Here is a 21,231-nt window from a genome sequence, read left to right on the forward strand (position 1 = left end):
TCCTGGGCATCTGTGGGAATTAGGTTCATGCCTATTGACCCTACTCTGTTGGACTGGGAGCCTGTGAAACCCCTTTGCACCTCAATTCCTCATCTATAAAATTGGGATAAACTGCTTTACCACCTGTCATGGGGGAACAGCAGGATACTGCTTAAAAGTGAGATGCATTGATAGACTTAATTATTAATTGGGAGGTTCATCCTTTGGGCTCTGTGTCTGGGAGCTGCAACCCTGGAGAAGTATAAGAACATATTCCCAGCAGCAGTGTCCTCAACCTCATCTTACAGCTGTAAAAGGAGGGTATAATTTTAAGGAATATTTTAGAATTATTGGAATTACTGAGCCCAAAATAATAGGGAGGGGAAGGAATGGGTTAAAGTTTCTAGGGAAGAGAGCTGTGGGATGTACAGGGCACTGAGGCTCTTGGCAAGGGGTGGGATGGGTGGCCTGTTCTCCCTAGTGAGGGAGGAAAAGTGCTTAATCTTAAACAAGAGCTGTGAGGTTGGGGTGAGAAAAGGGGAAGGAAAAGGAAGGGGAGAAGGATGGAGGGGGGAGAGGGGAGTGAGAGCACTGGCCACTTGAATTTCAGGCCTCTCAGGGAATTGTGGAGCCCTGAACTATTTTCCCAGGCTGTGAGAAGGCACCACAGCTGCCTCCCCCTCACCCCAGGACAGGAGGGAGGGTCTGAAGTGGTGCCAAAGTCTCAGTGTTCCCAATGGAAGCGGGAGGTGCAGGAGGTGCCGGGCGGGCTCTCCCGGGCTGGAGCAGAAAGATGAGACTCTCCCCTCATGCAGCTGCTCAACACATTGCTCAGCTCCAGGAAAAACAATGTCAGGAGCCTCTGGCAAGTTATCACATGTGGTTAAAAGGAGCTGACAAGTGGGGGAGGCAGCCTGGACTGCAAGTGCAGGTGTCACCAAGGAATTATCACCTCCCTGCAGCCTGGGCAGCAGGAAATCAGTCCATGTCCACGGAGACAAGGATGCTCAGAGCCAGTAGGGAGGTTTGGTCCAGGAACGGGCTTAGGGAGAACATCCCAAGTGATGTTGCTTGCCATGGTTCCCATTCCAGTTGGAATTCAGGGGTTCAGTGGGCACCCAAGTTCTCTGAGGGGCTCAGAACACACCAGCTGTGAAAAAAAGCCAGGTAGTTCCCATTTTAGAGACCAAAGCAGAAGGAAAAGATAATGATTTCACCTCCTTCTTCCCTCTTTTCTCCTTCCACACTCAGTCAGTGTCTACCTCTAACTAGGGAACAAGAAATCTGAGTCCAAGAACCATTTTTCTAACTGAAGTTAATTCCTCTTCTTCAACCCTGTGCAAGGTGGAGAGTAGGATGGAGCTTAAAAGGTGTGGGACAGGGCAGAGAGCAGCAGCTTGGCCATGGACAACTATTTTGTTGTGGTATAGACTAAACCCCTCAGTTTTTGGCTCCTCGGAGTCAGAAATTGGTCAGCTGATTCCCCCCCATCACTTCACTCCTTGGCTTCCCAAACCACAAACTTGTGACTTTCCAAGTCCCTGTCGTGTTTGGGCACAAGACTGACAGTTCTGGAGTCAGGCTCTGGAAATCAGCCTGATTTTATCAGCCAGTTCCTATTTTTGACGGTGTGGAACTGCTCGGGATTAAGGGTGACAAATTTATTCATTTACATGAAAAAATTTACCTGAGGGAACGGCTGGAGCTGTGTCAGGGCAGGGTCAGGTGGGATGTCAGGAAAAGGTTCTTCCCCCAGAGGGTGGTTGGCACTGACCAGGCTCCCCAGGGCAGCGGGCACAGCCCCAAGGCTGCCAGAGCTCCAGGAGGGTTTGGGCAATGCTCTGAGGGACAGGGGGGGATTGTTGGGGTGTCCTTTTGGGTCCCTTCCAGCTCAGGATATTCCATGATTCTGCATTTTATAATCTGCCATTTGCCAACAAGATCTCTGGGCTGCAGAGATCCTGTGCCAGGCAGAGGAGCACCCAGCATCCTTCCATGTGTCTGTCCCAAATCCTTCCCAGGAATTCATCCCCACCTCAGCCCCCTCCTCCCCTCGAACACATCCCTTCCCTGTGGGAGCTGTCGTTTTCTCCAACATTTATGACTGCTTCCAGCTTTGGGAGTCTAATTTGCAGTCAGCAATCCGTCAGCCTGGCACGGCTGGGGTGTAAAACCCTCCTGGAATTCCCGTGGCCTCAATAGCCAGGCTCCATGTCCCTGCCTGGAGGACAGTGCCCGTCGGGAATTCGCTTCGTTCCCGGGCAGGTGTAACCGGAGCCACTGCGGCAATTCCCGGAGAACAGCTCCGCCCGGTGGGATGAGGGCCAGGAACGAGCTCCCCGAGGAGAAGGGAAACAAAGGGACGGGGACACGGGGAGAAACTTGGTGAAGGCAGAGCTGGGCTGTGTGAGCGCTGCCCCCGCTGTCAGCTCTGCTGTCAGGGAGTTCACGTTTCCAGGGCACGGATTTCCTCGTGTTTGTGCTCAGAGAAGGAGCCACTCGTGCAATGTCTGTTTTAGCTGCAAGGCTGCAAACGCCTCGAGAATATCTTGGGCCCTGCAGCCAGGGCTGGGTGCTGTGGGGATCCGGGAGGACACGCAGGGCTGACGGTTTATGGCATTTTTGGCAGATTTGGGATGATGTGCAACTGTGGGCTGGAAATAGTGGGGGAAAGGAGCTTCTCTGTGTGCCATCTGCTTGTGCAGAGCTTCTCATCAGCCTCATCAACACCCCGTGCTACATCTGCAGCACTGGATGCCGAGGACAGAGGAGGGACAAGGTCACACGCGCAGAAGAGCTGAGGCTGCTGCAGAGCTGCAGCTCAAAGGACCTGTCACAACGGGTTAAACACATCCAGGCTTCTCCTTCCCCTGCCAAGGGAGCCAAGCAGGGGTTGCCAGGCCGAGCTTGAGTTTCACAAGCAGCTTTGGCTATAAAATGTGATCGTGTCTCTGCCCTGATTGATGGTTCCAGTGCAAACACCAGGCAGAGTGGCCCAGAGGGGATCACGTTTTCCAGGGTGCAGCCGCTGACACCTAATCCCACCCTCCATCCTGCAGTCTGGGACCAGTTGTGGTTGTCTCACTTGTTACACAGCCAGGGATGGAGGGTGAAAGGGAGGCAGCACCTCCCTGGGGCTTGAACACCACTCCTGGTGGGTCTTTTAGGGAAACCTTGAGCCATCAGCAGGTTAGGAGAAGGTTTTGGGATGTCCAGCCTTGGGTTGTGGGAAATACTGAAAGAAACAGGTTGCCCAGGAAGCTGTGGCTGCCCCATCCCCGGAAGTGTCCAAGGCCAGGTTGGACGGGGCTTGGAGCAACCTGGGCTAGTGGAAGGTGTCCCTGCCCATGGCAGGGGTGGGATGAGATGGGCTTTAAGGCCCCTTCCAACCAAAACCATTACATGATTCCATGATTCTGTGAAAACTTCTTCTCCGCAATACATTGCAGCAAATTTGGGGTGCCCATCAGCTGCTTTCCCATTTCACCCCAGGACTATCCCAGTAGCATTCCAGGATCCGGATGGGCAGCTGCACCCTGGTGTACAGTCTAACAAAGCCCCTCTCAGCAAACCAGCTGCAAAGGTGCAAATGTACAAACCCTGAGGAGTTCCTGGGAGCAGGGGAATTCATTGCTGGGTGAAGCAGAGGATCTGGCACAGCTCCCTCCATACCAGTATCCTTCTTAGGCACAGTCAGACCACCCTGGGACTGCTTTTTGCACATGTACAACCCCCTGAGCAGCAGCAAGCACAGAGGGAAGAGCTGCAAAGGCAGTAGGGATGAGGGGAGCAGGCACAGCTCTGCATCTCCCTCAATCTGCAGCTGGAGCTGCCTCACATCCTTCCCTCCTTCCACCTGTTTTCATTCCCTCGTTTGAGGCAGCAGAAGCAGAGACTTGGGGCTGAGGAAACAAAACCCACAACCGGATTTGGGCAGCTGGGGGGGGGAACATTGGGGTTATTCCATGATCCATCCTGACTGGGGTGTTCCTTTGTCCCTGTGGACAGAGTGCAGCACTCACCGGGGGTCACACGCGGTGTCCCAGCGCTGGGGGATGGGTGCAGGCCCCTCCCTGCTTTTCTCCTGGGAGGCAGCACTGCCTGGATCTGCTGGAAGCAGAGGGATGAGGCTCCTCCTCTCCTTGCAGAGGGTTCAGGGGAGCGGGCGCCCCTTCCCCCCTCCCCTGCAAACCTGCGGGGAAGGAGCCCCTGGCCAAGGCAGCGCCTTCCCAGCCGCCGGTGATGTCAGGGCAGGCACAGCTGTCTCCACACATCCCACCCGGATTAGGGCCAGGAGAGGGAGGGGGACACACATTCCAGGGGCACGGGCGTCACTCGGGCTCTCCCCTCTCTGCCCGGGCCTTTCCCCACGGGCTGACGTGTGTGGGGTTTGGCCAAAGCCCTGTGCCCCCCACAAACGCCACTTCAGCCCCCCACAACTTGCTCCCCCACGAATTTTGCCCGGGTGCAGAGCCCGGGGGACACACAGGAAGAAATTGGGTGCCATCCGTGCATGGATATCTCACTCCCAATTTTCAGCTCTTGCCCCTTTCCCAGAGCCCCCTCACACACTTCCCAGGGCCCCTGGTGGGAGCAGAGGACGGGGAAGCTCCGTTGCCACACCGTAGATTGCAGGGGGATCAGCCACTCCCGACACTGTGCCTCAACTCCCCCACCCTCTAAATGGGATGGCAACACCCCTTTGCCTGCAGATCCCTGCCTGAGGAGGGGTTCAGGATCTCCCTGGGAATACCTCCAGGCACATCCGCTGTGCCCAGCCTGGTGGCAGAGACCCCATCTGAGCCTCCCAACTCTGGCACCTGAAGGTGGGGCTGCACTCTCTGGAGCTCTGGGAATTTTGACCCAGAGAATCTTGTTCCCTACAAGCCCCCATATTCCACTATGTGCTTTTTTCCAGGCCTCAGGCTGGAATCCCCTTCACCTGCATTATTGACCCTCTCTGGGCTGCAGATGTGCTGCTGGAGGAGGGGCAAACCTGTCCCACAGCTATCCCAGTACACACCAGTTTGTCTGTGGAGGTGGCAAGACTCCCCTGCTCAGACCTTATCACTCAGTCTGCTCTGAGCTGATCCCTTCCCATTCCCACCCTCCTGGCGCAGGGATGCTCCCCTCCAGCTCTGGTGGCATCGCCCATTTTTGGGGTGTCGCATATTTTCCCAAACTGGGGGAGAAGGGAGCGGGGAGCTGCCAGCAGGGCTGATCTCCTGCTGATTGAATGTTTTGGATGGCACGGGCAGGCGAGGCGGGGAGAATCGATTGTCCCCGGCAGCTGTGCCCGCCTGGCACCGCCGGCAAGCACCGAAATGTCACGTTTGTGATCTCAAATCGCGAGCACGACACAGGGCGGGGGGAAAAACGAGGGGTGGGGTGGGGGAGAAAAACCTGCGACGAAAACAAGGCAGAGTGGGGCTGCTGCTGGGATAATGTTAATAATTGGTGCGGGGGGAGGGGGGGAACATCCAGGGGAAGGAGCCGCTGTTTGTGAGTAATTCTCTGGGTGCTGTGTACACACAGATGCCTTATCGCTGAGGGATGAAAAACAGCAGCTGAGATGGTACTGCAGATACATTTTAAGCACCCGAACGAAGGGCTGGGGAGGGGGGATGTGATGTGAAGGGCTGTGATGTGGTGAGGGTGGATCTCTGGGCTGGTGCTGATCCTTGGATGGTTAGATTTAGGGACAGGAGCAGGATTTAGGGGAGAATCCCCCCCCCCCCCCCCCCCGGAGAGGGACTGCGGGTGCAGGCGGCCCCTGGTGTGATGAAATGGTGGTTCAAGGGAAAACCCCCTGTCCCTGGAACTGTGGGGATGAGCTCTGTGCTTTGCTTTAGGCCTGTAGGCAGGTGAGGATGATGATGCCGTGGGTATTGGGGGATATTGCTGCTTGCAGAACGATGCCTGCACCTGAGAAAAAAGGGCTGGAGCTCTCCCTGCCCATCCTGGCAGGGTCCAGCCTTTGGAGAGGCTGGTTCACACGGGAACACTCACACCTTCCCTCCCACCGGGTCCTATCCCACGGAATGGGGATTGAGCTGGGGTGGTTCTGTGCCTCACCTCCCTGTGGTGTCCCCCCATCCCTCGGGGGCCGGTCTGGCCGGGGGAGGGGCCTGGAGGCGGCAGAGTCGCAGCTGGAAGGGGAAAGGCCGCGCTGGAGCAGCTCGGCAGATGCAAAAGTTCCCTCTTAATCCCGAGGCCATCCCGGGCCAACTCTGCCGCCGCTCCTGCTGCTGCCAGGAACGTCCTTCCTCTCCTCCCGAGCCAACCCCGGGGCCGTCAGACAGCACAGAGTGATTTATCTCGGGGGGTTCCCTGGAGAGCCACAGAGCCAGACTCTGCCTTCACCTGTTCCTCTTCTCAAGCAGCCTGGCTCCAAAAGAATTCAGGCTTCCAGACAAGCCCTCCCTGGGGGAAAGTGGGAAATGCTGGGATAGGAATGATCCTCACTCCCCTGCCAAAGCTGCAGAGCTCCCACTGGTGCCCCCTGAGCCCAACCTGTGCTCTGAGGGTCTGGGAAGAGGAGCCCAAACCTGGAGGAAGGGATCCAGGGGTCCTCAGATGCCTTGGGAAGGAGGGAGATCTCTCCACAGGGATGCATCCCACAATTTTTAATTGCTTAGTGAGCACTGTAGTCATGCAAAGGAGGGGGGATGTTTGGGGGCCTTTCTGCCTCCCGATCTCTTTATTTTCCAGGACTTTTTCCTGGTCCTGAGGTAAGGTCATGTGTTCTTCCAGCTTTGCTGTGTCAGCCTGAGGGCTGTGAATCCCCTCTTTATTTAACTTAGCTGGAAGTTGACATCCCGCTGCATTCTCATGACTCCAGGACCTGGGGCTTTAACAAAAATGTTAAATATTAGAAGCCTCTCTGTAATTTTGCAGCATTTTTGGAGGGGATGGGGACTGCAGGCACTTGCTCTGGCCCTTAAACCCCAGTTTGTTTGTGGAGCAGGGCCGACACACTCAAACCCTCTCCCCTTTCCTGCCGCCGGTGTTTCTTTCCTCGCTCTCTCCCATCCGCACTGTGGGAAAATCCGGCTCCAGAGCTGAACCCTGAGGCTCTTCCCTTCCTCCCCTCTGGCTTAAACCCACTCCTTGTTCCCCAGCTCAGCCCCACAGCCATCCCTCCCGGTCCTGGGGTCCCTCAGCTCCCACCCTAGCCCCCCTGGCTGAGCCAGCCCGGTGGGAGCGGGGGGCCCTCTGCTTTTCCCGGTGTGCCGAGAACGGGATAAAGAAAGACCACCATCTGCTGCTAAATCCCTGTACTGCAAACACCTCCTCCCGCAGCCCCCGGGGACCTCTCTGCTCTCCCAAAGCCACAAAGCACAAAGACACTGGCGAGGAGAATCCTCAGGCAAAAATGGCAAAAGGGGAAATAGTATAAGGCACGAAGAGAAAAAAAACAGGCCAAGGAGTTTCTGTTTCCCTGGAAAAACCCTCTTCTCAGAATGCTCAGGGTTTCTGGATCTCTCCTGCATCATGTTTTCTTCTCTCTTCCTATCACCCTCATCCCTGTGGCTCTTTTCTCCTCATCATCCTGTTTTTCAGGGAATGGAAAAATAGGAAAACATGGGCTGTTCCCAAAAATCCCTGGAGGGGGAGTGTGATGCCAAGCTCTTGCTGCCCCAAGACCACAGACCAGCACAGGGAGGGAAAGGGAGATGTTTTTGGCAGGGATCTGTAGGATCCGTGGAGATCTGTTGGTAAGTCTGGCTTGTGTGGTTTCCTGGAGTGTGGGCAGGAAAAGGTGCTGCGGTTGAGAAGCCTGACAGAGTTCAAGGACTGTTTGGACAATGCTCTCAGGGACAGGGAGGGATTGTTGGGGTATCTGTGCAGGGCCAGGGGTTGGACTGGATGATCCTTATGGGTCCCTTCCAGCTCAGGATATCCCAGGATTCCATGAAGTGGTGGTGGGAGCTGGCAAATCAGGAAGGAGACCTGAGCTCCAGGCACTTCCAGGCACGCCTGTTGGGAAGCACCACCCCAGTGTGACCGTGTCCCCCACCCTCGGGGCTTTGCAGGGGCCCCAACATGTCCCAGAACACAGAGAGGCTCTGGAAAAGTACATTTGGTGACACATTCCCACTGGCTGCATCCTGCCGGGATTTAGAGCTCATTTATTGTCCCCTCAGGGCGGGGTAAGGGCTCTCCCTTGACCCCCGAAGCCAAACACAATCAAGACCCCCCCTCTGAGGTTCAGTTGTTGTGTTCTGTGCCAGGCTTGAGGTGATCCCTTCATCCTTGAGCTTTCCAGCCCCATGACCCGGCCTGAATTGGAGCCATTCACAGGGTGGGGAATGGCAGATGTTCCCCTTAGTGGGTTAAACCTTTCCTCCTTAAAACAAAGCCAAATTGGTGAGTGCTGCTTGAGTAGCATTAAGGCACAATTGGACTATGGTGGTTGTTTTCTTTTATGGAAAATCTGGGCAATTCAAAACATTTTTACATTTAAATTTAATTTTAATTTTTACATTTTAATTTTTCTTTTAATGTTTAAATTGCCCAGGAAGCAGAAGCATCCTTGCTCAGTGCTAAAACAGCAAGGGGGCTGCTGCTCTAAATCCCGGCAGGATGCAGCCAGTGGAAATAGGGCACCAAATACATTTTTCCAGAGCCTCTCTATGTTCTGGGACACGTTGGGGTCCCTGCAAAGCCCCGGGGGTGGGGGACGTGGTCACACTTAGGTGCTGCAGGTTTCCCTGGGCAGGACATCTGCCCACCCTCTGCCTCTCCCCCTTCACTCCCCAGGGATTTACAGCTCTGCGCTGACTCGGATTCCCACTTTTCCTCTTGCCAGGGGCTCCGAGCCTCTCACAGCCTGTTCCTTCCCTGGGCTGCTCCGGGTGGTTCCCATTAGCACCCCTGCACAGCCCAGGGTGGCAGGGAAGGTGTCTGGGCTCCATCCAAGAGGCGTCGGGGCCGCTCCGGCCGCTCCTAACGCGGGACATGGGAGGGTTTGATCTGCCAATTAGCCCCGGCCGGGGCCGCTAACGGGAAGCAGATGGAGCTGCGTGTTATCAGGGGGGAAAATCTGCCACTTCCTAGTGAGAACCTGGCTCAGCCTCCCAGCCGGCTCCCGGCTCCGAGGATGGACAGCCCAGAGCTTTGGGATGCGCTGGGGACTGCTGAGAGCCAGGCTGCACACGGGAATGGGACTGAAGCCCTACCAGAGTGCTCCAAACCTGTTGCCTGTCTTTATTGGGATCATGCAGAGCCCCCGTGTCCTCCCCAGGCCCCTTTCCCCATCCTGGCAGAGGACAGAGAGCTCCATGGGCATCCAAACAGGGATGCTGGAGCAGGAACGTGACCGGGGGTCTGCTCTGGAAGGCCCCATCTATCCCAAACACCTACCAAAGTGTTTATCAGCTTCAAAAAGCCAACGTTTAAATAGCATTAGGAGACTGATTTAGAGTCACAAAAGCCATGAAATTCAGAGTCAAGGCTCAAAAATCCACTTGACACTCCGGCCTTGAGGCATAAAAGGCGTGAGCCGAAGCAGTGGCTGGGACGGACGCTCAGCTCCAGGGCTGTGGCTCCCTGGATCTCCTGGCTGCCTGCAAAGGGGGTGAGAGCCCTTAATGGGATTTAAATGAGAGATTGGGACAGGCTGGGAACGTTTGGGAATACCATTTGGAGGAGATTTGAAGAGGGGGCTTATCCTAAGCTACGGGCCAGGAGGAGACTTGGCTGGACAGGATGTTGCTGTGGTCCCATCCGGATATCTCCAGGGGTTTGGAGCCCATCCTTGCAGTCAGAGTCCAGTCCTTTCCCCACTGGTGTGAGATTGGGGGGTTTCCCACAGTTCCATTGCTGTGGAACTGGGGCATTTTTGGTGAGCTGGGCTCCTGTGTGCCCTTCCAGTCAGCAGCACCAGAATGTTTTGGAGTGTCATGGATGAGGACAAGGGGGAATGGCTTTAAAATGAAAGAGGACAGGGTTAGATGGGATATTAGGAAGAAATTCTTCCTTGTGAGGGTGGGCAGGCCCTGGCACAGGTTGCCCAGAGAAGCTGTGGCTGCCCCAGCCCTGGAAGTGTCCAAGGCCAGGTTGGACGGGGCTTGGAGCAACCTGGGCTGGTGGAAGGTGTCCCTGCCCATGGCAGGGGGTGGGATGGGCTTTAAGGTCCCTTCTAACCCAAACCATTCTGGGATTCTGAATGAAGCACTTACTTATTGTTTCTGCCTCTTTCTCCCCACACAAGTCTTAGAATGTCTTGGTTTTAGCAGAAAATACAATAGTGGGTTGGTTTTATTTAAAGGTCCCAAGTGCCCATTTGGTTTCACTCTTTATTTGGCAACAATCTGAAGAAATAATTCACGAAACAACATAAAGAGGCTTGTAATTTCTTTTATTGCACATTTTTCTAGCTGAACTAGGATCCACAGGAATTACTGCCACTCCTCCCTGACCTGTACCCTGAGCCTCAGCCCAGGCACGGACTGATATCAATACTGAGATCAATACCTAATGCTTATTACAACAGCCTTAACAGGGTTATCCACTCTATCTGCAAATCCTGCTAATTGAGCAGTTATTAATTGTAGGTGTTAGAAACAAACACATCTGTAAATTAGAACTGATCCTGGGAGGACTCAAGGCCTCGTGTCTCAGATCCCTTTTCCTGTTTATGTTGCAGGTCCCACCGCTGAGTCCTGGCTGATGGAGCAACTGGAGGCCACAAAGGTCAGAACTAACTAAATTTCTAATTTAACTCCTGAACTCAGCAGCTGGCAGAGCCTCAGAGATGGGGCTGTGTCAGAGAGCAGCTCCCCAGGATGAGAGTGGGGTCCTGGACCTCTTGTTGCTGTCCCAGCATCTCCCGCTCCTACTTAAATTCCTCCTAAGGGTGTTGGGGACAGTACATCCACCTGAGCAGCTTGTGCAGGAACATTCCCATGACTGAAACATCTCTGAAGATCTTTCCTTCCAGTGCACACACAAGGATCAGAGCAGTGGGAGCAACCAACAACTTATGGGGATACTGGAGACAGTGTTCCCAGGCCTTGACAGCCAGTAATAAAACAAGGGGACCAAGGAGAGTGTTGCCGCTCCTCTGCCCCATGTCTGAGCCCACCCTGAACTCACCTGACAGGTCTCGTGCAGGCAGTGCCCACTGAGGGCTTTGGAGGGATGGAATAAGGCACTTAAACTTATTTCCAAGCAGCACCACAGCTGCCCTCTCCTGGCACAACCTACCTGCTGCCAAGCTCCCTTCCTGTTTCCCAAATATTCTGAGGGATGGGAGGCTTTGCTCTTGCTCAGGAATGGGGAGAAAACATGACTTAGGGCTCCCACCACACTGATCTGGAGTTTAAAACAAGCCTGGCTTCCCACACCACCTGGGAAGGCTGGTACAGGCAGACCTCAACATCCAGGGATTCCTGCTGGAGGGGGTAAAGGAGGCCTTGGGGACAAAGTGAGGGACCTTGCTTTGTACCAGTGACAGGGAAAGGGCCAACCTCTTAATGCTCGTCTCATGCTCTAATTCCCTCTCAGCCCAGTTGAGAAGGAATTGTGCTGGACTGCTGGGGACGGAAAAAATGGCAGGAAAAGAGAACTGGAGTCCAGGTTTGCCTCTGCAACCACCCCTTAATTAATTAACTAAGCATGCTCACATACCATCACTTAGGTTGGAAAAGACCTTTAAGATCATCAACCCAACACTGCCACGTTCACCACGAAACCACATCCCACACAACTAAGGAAACCAGAAGGCCTTTTGAGTCCACAATCTAATAACAGACCATTTCTGTTCTTTAGAAAGAAAACCTAAGCTGGTCAGGTTAGAGCTCAGTAATTTAAGTGCTCTGTGAGGCTGCAGCTGTGGTTGGGGCTCAGCAGTGCCAGGGCAGGGCTGGGGGCCCCAGGGCATCACTGCATGTAGGAGTAACGCCAGTCCCGCAGGGGCACGTGGGTCTCCTTGACGGCCTGGGGGGACGTCCAGCGCAGGATGTAGTGGGGACCCCCAGGTTTGTCATTGGTGCCTGTGTGGGGAGGGAACAAAGCACTGCTGACCACGAGCACGAGGAAGGACATGCCTGGAGGGACTGATGCCTTAAAATGTGTAGTCTATAAGATTTAAGGATAGCTCATTAGTACTTTTAGCTTGCTAAGTACCTTTGTACAAGATTCCTGAAATGCTGGTTAACGTTCTTTGTTAAGAATTTTAACAAACGAGGGATTTTAATGAGGTGAAGAGTTTTCTATCTGTACAAATGTACTGAGAAAGAGACATAACACCTGACACGACCAAAGCTATTCAGAGGCTTGGAAACTGCTCCAGAAGGCAAGATACTGAGCCAAAGACCAAGAAAGAAGATGAGGAAGATGAAGACAAGGTATCTTTGGGACTTTCACCTCAAATTTGGGAGGTGTGTCAAGGGTGGTACTAAGGGAGGGGCGGTTTTGGAAGGGGGTGTAACAGTATCAGGTAATGCTTTGAACTGTTAATTAGGGAACTAAATGAAAGCAAGAGGCTTTTGTAACTCTGCACCCACGCTTTGGAAGAAATCAGATTCTCGTGCATCTGGGGTCGTAATGATCAAACCTGCCTTCTAAAACCCCCAGATGGAGTCTCAGGGGGTTTCTTTTAGAGCTGATTTTAGGTACTGGGACAGGCAGCTCAGCAGGGCCGTGCAGGGAATCTCCAGGCAGGGCTTTGGGTCTCACCTGAGATTCGGGAGCCTCCGAAGGGCTGCTGGGCCACCACGGCGCCCGTGGACTTGTCGTTGATGTAGAAGTTTCCGGCGGCGTTGCGCAGGAGGCTCCGGGACTCCTCAATGATCCTCCTGGGGAGGGACAGACAAGGCTGCCACAGCCACAGCAAATGCCTCTGGGGGGGCCTCTGCTCCCCTGGAGCCATTAAAACTGGGCAAAAGGCATCTTTGTGTTTCTTTGTGCACGTTTCCAGGACTGCATGTTGTTCTAACACACACTGAAACAGCTCCTGGCTACTTGGAGCTCACTGAAATTATCCCTGTTCCTTAGTTTGTTTCTCCTTCTAAGTTTTATGGCGATAAAATGAAGGTAATTAATTATCTCTCACTGCCCAGAGAAGCTGTGGCTGCCCCAGCCCTGGAAGTGTCCAAGGCCAGGTTGGATGGGGCTTGGAGCAACCTGGGCTAGTGGAAGGTGTCCCTGCCCATGGCAGGGGTGGGATGAGATGGGCTTTAAGGTCCCTTCCAACCCAAAGCATTGCATGATTTTATGATAACTTATGGATGGTCTCTCTTTGAGGTAACACTGCTCTTAGCCCTCCTCTGGCTTGAGGGGAGCTGTGGGTGCACCCTCCCATATGCTCCAAATGTTCCTTTGGGATAGTTTCTTACTGAAAAAAATCATTTTGGGATGAAAAACCACTTTAAAGCTGCCCCCTTCCCTCCTTGACGGGAGGAGGGCTAAGAGCAGCACAAGCATCATGGGAAATGCTTGCTGTCCTCCTTTGGAGAGAGGGAAGATCCGTGGCTCACCCCAGCAGGGAACAGGCAGAGGGATTTTGGGATTTTGGGAATTTGGCACTCACTTCTCCTGGGCGAAGAGCGCCCCCGTGAGGCCGTAAGGCGTCGTGGTATCGATGAGCTCCAGCACCTCCCGGTAGCGCTGCTCGGGGTACACGAACACCGTCAGGATCGGCCCGAAAATCTCCTGTGCAGCCCAACACAAACACCCTCAGTGGGGACAGCACCCGAAAATCTCCTGTGCAGCCCAACAAAAACACCCTCAATGGGGACAGCTGCCCAAAACAAGCAGTGGGTGCTCCACCACCCCCTGAGTTAAACTGTGATGAAGAGGAATGTCCCTGAAGCAACTTCCCACAGAGCCCTGGGCAGCTCATCACACATCTCACAGGGATTTTGGGATGGGGACCAACGGCCCCTCTCCTGCCCCCTCCCCAAAGGTGCTCTCACCTCTTTCATGATGGGATCCTGGGGGTCTTTGCTCTCCACGATGCACGGCTCCACAAAGTAGCCCACGCTGTCATCGCAGCCGCCCCCGGCCAGGATGGTGAGGTTGGAGGAGTTCTTAGCGTGCTCCAGCCACTTCTTGATCCGTGCGAAGGACTTGGGAAAAGGGAAGAATAAAAAAGGGGGTGGGTTTGGGGGTCTAAAAAGATGTTTGGGTAAATCCTTTCAGGGATATGCTGCTCTTAGTGCTCTTCCAGCTTAGGAGGAGTGGGAGATGGAAATACAGTCCTGAGTGCTCTGAGCCTCACACTCAACAGAATTTCTGAGTGAAATAACCCACTTTACAAGAGGAGCAGTGACTAAGACATGCAACACAGCTGATAATCAGCTCTAACTTATTACCGATGTTCCTATTTTGCTGTAAGTAAAAACCTTGTACCTCACACTTCTGAGAGCCTGGTGGTGTTACTTTCTTGCACCAGGAGAAGTGAACTCACCTTGTCATCGATCACGGCAGAGAAGAACGTCCCAAAGTCCTGGGTAGGCTGTGGGAAGGCAGAAAGGAGGTGATGCAAATACACACCGGGCCAAAAAGTTAACTCTGAAATGAGAAGGAGCTGAAAATCCCCAAATAACACTTTCCTCTGCTCCAAACACACCTCTGCTCAAGCTCCCCTTTTCAATTAGTCTGCAGGACTCACCACTTCCACAATCCTTCCTGCAGACTCTGGCTACAAGTTAATTTCTAATCACTAAAAAAAAAGCTGAAGGGGGGCGCGGAGGGGCTGTGGTGGGGAGAAGCAGCGGATAAAAAGCCGTTCAATAGGAATTAGTAGCCAGTTACCGCAGTCTCTAATCCCATCAACCACCCGCTGAGCCGCAAAGCCCTTCAGCTTCCCGGCAGCTCCGCTCACATCTCCCACTTTGATCTTCCCGTGCTCCTCCAGCAGCTTCTCTTTGATCTGGGGCCACAGCGAGTCGGGGGCGTAGAGGCGGGAGCAGGCCGAGCACTTCTGGCCGCCGTACTCGAAGGCCGAGCGCAGGGTCCCGTTCACCACACTGCCCACGTCGGCCGAGCTGTGCACCACGTGGAAGTTCTTCCCGCCGCACTCTGGGCACCGAGAAGGGAGCAAAACGGGAGAGGGAGGAGTCGTCAGGGGTGTGACAGCTCCAAGAAGCACCAGGACTCTTGTGCTCACCCTGCCTGGTCCACGGTTCCTCAGGGAACAGGGAGTGCCACGATCCCCAGAGCACAGCCTAGAGCTCATGGAGCTGGAACAGGCTTAGAAAACTATTGGAAAAAGCACCAGCCCAAGTTCCCAAACTTTGCACGGAGGCTGTGCAGCCCCAGAGCACCACTACCCCCCACCCAAGTGCCAGCTCCACACCATTAAAGCCCATCCTTTGTTGGTGCCATAACTCCTCTAAATATCCGGAAATTTACTGTGTCCTCTGCTCCCAAGGAGAGGAATCCTGACCCTCACTTTAGTTTCTCCCCAAGTAGAGGAGAAACTGGACCCCCCCATCCCTGCATGGCCTCCTCTAAAACGGTGGAAGAACTGGCAGTTACCTCCAGCCAGGCGTGGGAAATTGCGGTAGCGATCCAGGTTTTGGGACACCTGCTTCCAGAGCCGCTTGAAAGTCCTGGAAGAGGAAGGAGATGCTGGTTAGTGCACTTTTGCCTTTGCACACAGGGATGGCACTCGGAAAAGCCCCTGATGAAGGGCCACCCGCAAAAGAAGGGATGCCCTACAAGAGGAAGAGGAGATGTTGGGAATGAAACTGCAAATATCAAAGCAAAGGCTCTACACAACAACTCCATAGTTTTAAAAATAAACTGTTGCAGTGTCACAGGGAAAAGCATCTGGCAGAAGTTTCTTTTCCTCCCCTTTCCCCCCTTCCTTTTGGTCCTTACTGTGACAAACCTCTTGGCTGGAAAACAATAAAAATGCAAATGACCTCCCATCAGGAGGCACAGCCACTAATACTAATCTATGAGCTTCCCACCTTTCCAGCCCCATGCTCATCTGAGCATGTCCTTGCTGGGGGAGCAGGATCCCTGGATGTAACAGCCCGTGGAGACTGCCAGGGCCCTCAGCATCACCAGCTCAGCATCACTGACACCCCATGGCACTTGGCCACAGCCCAGGGCTGCAAATCCACCCCGAGCAGCACCGTTTGTTGAGCCAAGTCACAGCATCAAGTCTGGCTATTCCTGTGCCTTGAGTGACAAGAAAACCCGGTTTAGACACTTTTTTCACCTGTTTGAAACCCTATTTTAATTCTAGCATATAATAATGGAGAGTTATCTGTGTCTGCCCTACTCAAACCTGCTCTGTGAGTTCAAAGGACTGCCAAAGGAGCACCCAGCCCCTCTCCCCCTGCCACCCCCCTTCCCAACCTACGGCACACTCCCAGTGAAGTTGAGCCCACAGAAGTGCTCGGAGCTGGTGACAGTGTCCCCAAACTCAGGCCCATCCGCTGGCACAAACTGCACCACGTTGGGGGGCAGCCCGGCCTCCAGGAGGATCTTGTACACAGCGTAGTTGGAGAGCAGGGCAGTGTCACTGGGCTTCCACAGCACCACGTTTCCCTGGGGACAGGATAACAACAGCCATGAGAAATGCTTCAATTCCATGGAACACGCCTGTCCCGCAGCGGGTGAGACAGAGCGAGGGCACCTTGGGGTCACTCACAACCACCTCTACCACATCACTGGTTTTGGAAAGGACTGTGACCACCCTGGTCAGCTGAAGGCACAAAACTCCCCTTCATGCCACTGGCTTGCTGTGCCAGCCTTCAACACCCTCCCTGCCCAGGGATGAGTTTTGCCTTCCCTAAGAGGAGCTGGAAACACAGACCTGGTTTATGTCTCAGGAAAAGGGACGACGCTGCCAAGAAATGTGCTATGATGTCACCAGTGCTGCCACCAGGTTTGGGCCCGACCCAGTAGGTGTTTGTGCCAGGCAGAGCAGTGAAACCAGACCTCAGGCCAGGATTGAATGTGCACAAGGAAACAGTACAGTGGGCTGGAAAACACCGGTGGGGACCCCCCACTCCTTTGGCTTGGCACCAGCGTCCTCCCTGCAGCTCCAGGCATGGGCACGGGGGGCCCAGGGACTGCCCTGTGTCCCTGTCACACTGCTGGGCCCCCCTGCATGGGGCCACAGCCCCAGGGGAGCATGAGGGGGATTTTTAGACTTTGTCTTGACCAGGCTTCTGCCAGGGACTGGTCGTGCAGGCACAGCTCCTTCCTGGGCCCCTTTAATTCTTCCACTCCAAACAGTGAGAAAACTAAATCACACTCAGTAAAACTCTCCAGGCAACTGGGAAATCTACCCCAGGCCATGACTGGAGACAATCCCAGCAGCCTGGATTCCAGAGTGGAGCAGTGACTGCTCCGATCCTGAGGAAATCCTGTTCCCGACGCTGCAATAGCAGTAACTGCATTGATCTCTCCAGCTATTGAAGCAAGAGATACGTTTAAACCCCTGGGAAGAGCACTGTGGTGGCTGAAACACTGGGGCTCTAATTAACATCTCCCTATTAAGTACCATTTTCTCCTAAATTTAATTCCAGGTACCACCTGCCACTGAGCTTTTCAAGTCACCTGCTGGTGCCCTGCTCCCTTCTGCTCCTGCCCCAGGGAGAGCAGGGGGATTCCATCACCTGCTGCATCCCCATGGGAATTCATTGTCACACTCGAGGAGAGAGTGCTGGAGGCACTGCAGAATGCAGACCTTCATTCAGACCTGCCAGCACAGGCTCACCCCATCCCAGCACAGCTCATCCGCTCTGGGATGAGCTTATCACCAAATTTCCCAATGCCAAAGACCTCCATGGAATCCTGGGATGGGAGAAATGACCTCCCTCCTCCAGAAAACTTCCCAGCTCTGTGTTAGCTTCACCCTCTTCCTTGTTCTCCCCATTCCTCCCCTACAAAAGCAACAGGTTCAAATGCTTCACCTCAAATATGGGTTTAAATGTGACATTTGCAAATTAAAAGCTTGGTGTTCTCCAGTCTCTTCCACCTCCAACTGTTGCTGGAGGGCCTGTCTTTGGGGCCAGCAGGAAATCTGAGCCTAATTAATAAAGAGCTTAGGATAATTTGTGGTTTGGGGTTTTTTTCAGTGCAATAATAAGTTACTGAATCCCAGCCCAAATTCACCAGTCTCTCCCCAAAATCCACCCTGCAAATGCAGGTATTCCTGAGCTCCAGGTGGTGGGACACATATAGAGATTATTTTTACCAGTACTTTGACTTTTCGGACCATCTTTCATGTCCATGGGGATCTCCTGTCTCCCAGTTCAGAGCTAAATGCCAGGGCCACGACCTGCCCTCTCCTACCTTCACCCCATCATACCCGAAAAGCAGCGTCCAAGGGGAATCTGGGCAGATACAAAGTGGTTACACTTTCCTGTCCTGACAGCGCCCCAAAGGCCCATTCACAGGACAAGCATCAGGCAAGAAAACAAACCCTCTCTTCATATTTCTTCCCTTCTTTGGATCCAAAATCCAGGCTGGGAGTGAAAACACACTTGGCTTAAAAATTAAAACCCCGGGAGAGCATGTTTGGGCAGTTCCTGGAAACGCCATCACACCTGTCCAATGAAAATGTGGCCACTGGGATGACTTATCATAATTAAAGATGTCTGAGTCTAATTGCTGATTGAATTCAAAGGGAATTCAGAGCAGGACCCCACGTGTGTCCTACTGACACGGGGAGGCTTAAATTCTTTTCTTGCAGATCCCGGAGCAGCCAAACCACAGTCTGAGAGACCAGATCCCTCTCCCAGCCTTTCTCCAGACCGTCCTCTCCCTCTCTGGCTCTCCCCGGACACCCCCAACACTCACCATCAGTGCTGGAGCTCCTGCCAGGTTGCCCCCGATGGCCGTGAAGTTGAAGGGAGACACGGCAGCCACGAAACCCTGCGGGGGAGGAAAGGAACCAGTAGGAGCCACCACACCCCAGTTTGGGACAAAAAGGGGAAGTGCAGCAGGTGGGAGCCCTCCCTCACCTCCAGCCCCCGGTACACCATGCTGTTGGTGCTCACGTCCACGCTCAGGGGCTGGCTCTGCTCCAGCTCCAGCGCGTACTTGGCGTTGAAGCGGAAGAAGTCGATGAGCTCCGCAGCGGCATCGATCTCCGCCTGGATCACGGTCTTGCCCTGCCAGGAGAGGCCCCAGACAATGAAGGCACGGAGGGGGGAGGGGGATGCAGCACGGCCAGGTGAGCTCTGTGGGATGCCTCTCACACAGGAGCTGTGCTCAGCTCCCAGAGATGTGGCCCCTACAAGCCCTCACCAACTGATCCTGTTCCCAGGGTGCCTGGCTCCCAGCTTCACCTTCCTCCTTTCTCAGCAGAGCAAGGATCACTCTGTATTCCCTCACATCTTCAGCCATTCCCACGGCCAAAAAATACCTTTGCAGCTCTGCCTGCCCTACTTCCCTGATTCCCAGCTCCCCAGATTCTCTCCTGTTCACCCCAGCTATCCACCAGGTCCCTCCTGTATCCCCCATACCTGCCCAATCATAGTTTTGGCCAGCACTTCTGCTCGCCTGGGGCCACTCAGCATGTCAGCTGCCTTCAGGAAGATCTGGGCTCGGTCCTGGACAGGTTTCAGGTCCCATTCCTTCCTCACTGCCAAGGCAGCATTAATGGCTTTGTTAATAAGCTCCTGCAGAAAAAAGGGGAAAGGTAACGAGGAGGAACCCACCACCAGGGCAGAAGAGAAAGCGAGGGGTCACTCACCCCCAGGCACAAACCCCAGCAGCCACTGCCCCATCACAGTCCCAAATCTGGAGCTCCTGGTATGGACTTGTTCCAGATCCCTGGGACTTGGAAAACCAACAGCTGCCTCTGGAGCCTCCCAGCTCACAAATGAACAGTGATTTGTATCTCACACAGGCAAAATACTGCTGCTTCCCCCTAGAGAAGGGAGGACAGCGAGATGTGCTCACCTTGCCGGCGTAGCAGAACTTGGCCACCTTGTGCGTATGGTTAAAGGGCTGAAAAGAGAAGAAAAGCCTCCACAGGTACCAGTCCAACAGCTCCTCCTTCCAGAGCGCCCCCTGCTCTGCTCTCCCCCAGACTCACCGAGAGCTGGTACCGCACGGTCGGTGTCCAAACCTCCTCCCCCCCGATCACACACGGGATCTCCTCGGTCTTGCCCTTCAGGTCAGCGAGGGCCTGAGCAAAGGCAGGAGAGCACAGCGGTGGGAGCAGCATCCAGCTGCCCTCCCTCTCCATCTATCCTCCTCATCACCCCACGAGCAAAGGGAACCTGGGAACAGGCTTCCTTTGGTCCCCTGGGTGTGGGGCATCCATGGGCTGGAGACAGGAGTCACAACTGTCTCCAAAGGGAATGAGCTGGAACCAGGCAGGATGGGGCTTCCCCCCCCAGGAAGAGCCTGGAGCAGCACAACCCAGGCCCTTCCAGCCCCCCAAAATCCAGCAGTGGTACCTTTTGGAGCACTGCTCGCTCGGGGCTCCCAGGTTTAAACTCGAGGATCGGCTCGTTGGTCACCTGGATGGCCGAGTGGTGCTGACATCTCCGCCTGCAGGAGGAGCAGGAATCCCTCCAGGTCCCTGCTTCCCAACAGCCCAGTAACACCTTCATCCTAGTCTCCCCGGCCACACCAGTCCCGTGGTATCCCACCTGTGCCCCATTGCACCCGTGGGATGATGATGCCAGAGCCGGGAACTGAGCCTGGACATCGCCCCCGGCCACACATCCCTTCTCCTCACTATGGAAAAACTGCTGAAAAAGGCATTTCTAAGGCACGAGGTGCAGGGTGAGCTCCGAATCGATCTGGCTTGCTCCAACATCCCAACACTCCGCCAGCTCCCGGCAAAGGCCAGGGGGCAAAAGCCGGCCTGGCATCTCTGACCCCGCCCCAAGCAGAGCTGGACCTTGGCAGCTTCCCAACCCCACCGGGCGTTAAGTTGCCCAGCTCAGCGATAATGTCCACAAAAAGAGGGAAAAGGGGAAAAGGGGGAGAGTGTGAAGGGAAAAGAGGAGGAAAACAAGGGGAGAAAGGGGGGTAAACTAGGGAAAATGGGGGAAACAAGGGGGAAAAGAGAAAACGAGGAAAAGGGGGAAACCAAAGGGGGAAAAGGGAAAAACAAGGGGGAAAAGGGGAAAGCCAAGGGGAAAAGGGGAGAAACAAGGAGGGAAAGGGAGGAAAACGGGAGGGAAAGAGGGAAAACAAGGGAAAAGCGGGTGAAAACGGGGAAAAACGAAAAGGAAGAGGTAAACTGAGGAAAACAGGTGAAAAGGGGGAAAAGGGGGAAAACAAGGCGGGGCGAAGGGGGAAACAGGGGGAAACAGA

The 21,231-nt window shown here is 54.3% G+C and overlaps 1 protein-coding gene across 1 annotated transcript; it reads right to left on the minus strand.

The window, feature by feature from the left end:
* Nucleotides 1-10,325: 10,325 nt before the first annotated feature.
* ALDH4A1 (aldehyde dehydrogenase 4 family member A1) lies at nucleotides 10,326-20,562 on the minus strand. The gene is made up of 14 exons (XM_018086330.2): nucleotides 20,364-20,562; nucleotides 19,997-20,089; nucleotides 19,861-19,908; nucleotides 19,422-19,577; nucleotides 18,918-19,067; nucleotides 18,754-18,828; nucleotides 16,304-16,491; nucleotides 15,469-15,542; nucleotides 14,813-15,009; nucleotides 14,396-14,443; nucleotides 13,902-14,054; nucleotides 13,517-13,638; nucleotides 12,664-12,782; nucleotides 10,326-11,978 (listed from the first exon to the last, which is right to left on the minus strand). Exons 1-14 carry the CDS (start codon nucleotides 20,517-20,519, stop codon nucleotides 11,866-11,868), a joined length of 1,692 nt encoding a protein of 563 aa, XP_017941819.1. The 5' UTR covers nucleotides 20,520-20,562; the 3' UTR covers nucleotides 10,326-11,865.
* Nucleotides 20,563-21,231: the final 669 nt, after the last annotated feature.

Source organism: Manacus vitellinus, unplaced genomic scaffold (assembly GCF_001715985.3).
Source record: "Manacus vitellinus isolate BGI_N305 unplaced genomic scaffold, ASM171598v3 scaffold_92_pilon, whole genome shotgun sequence".
NCBI lineage: Eukaryota > Metazoa > Chordata > Aves > Passeriformes > Pipridae > Manacus > Manacus vitellinus.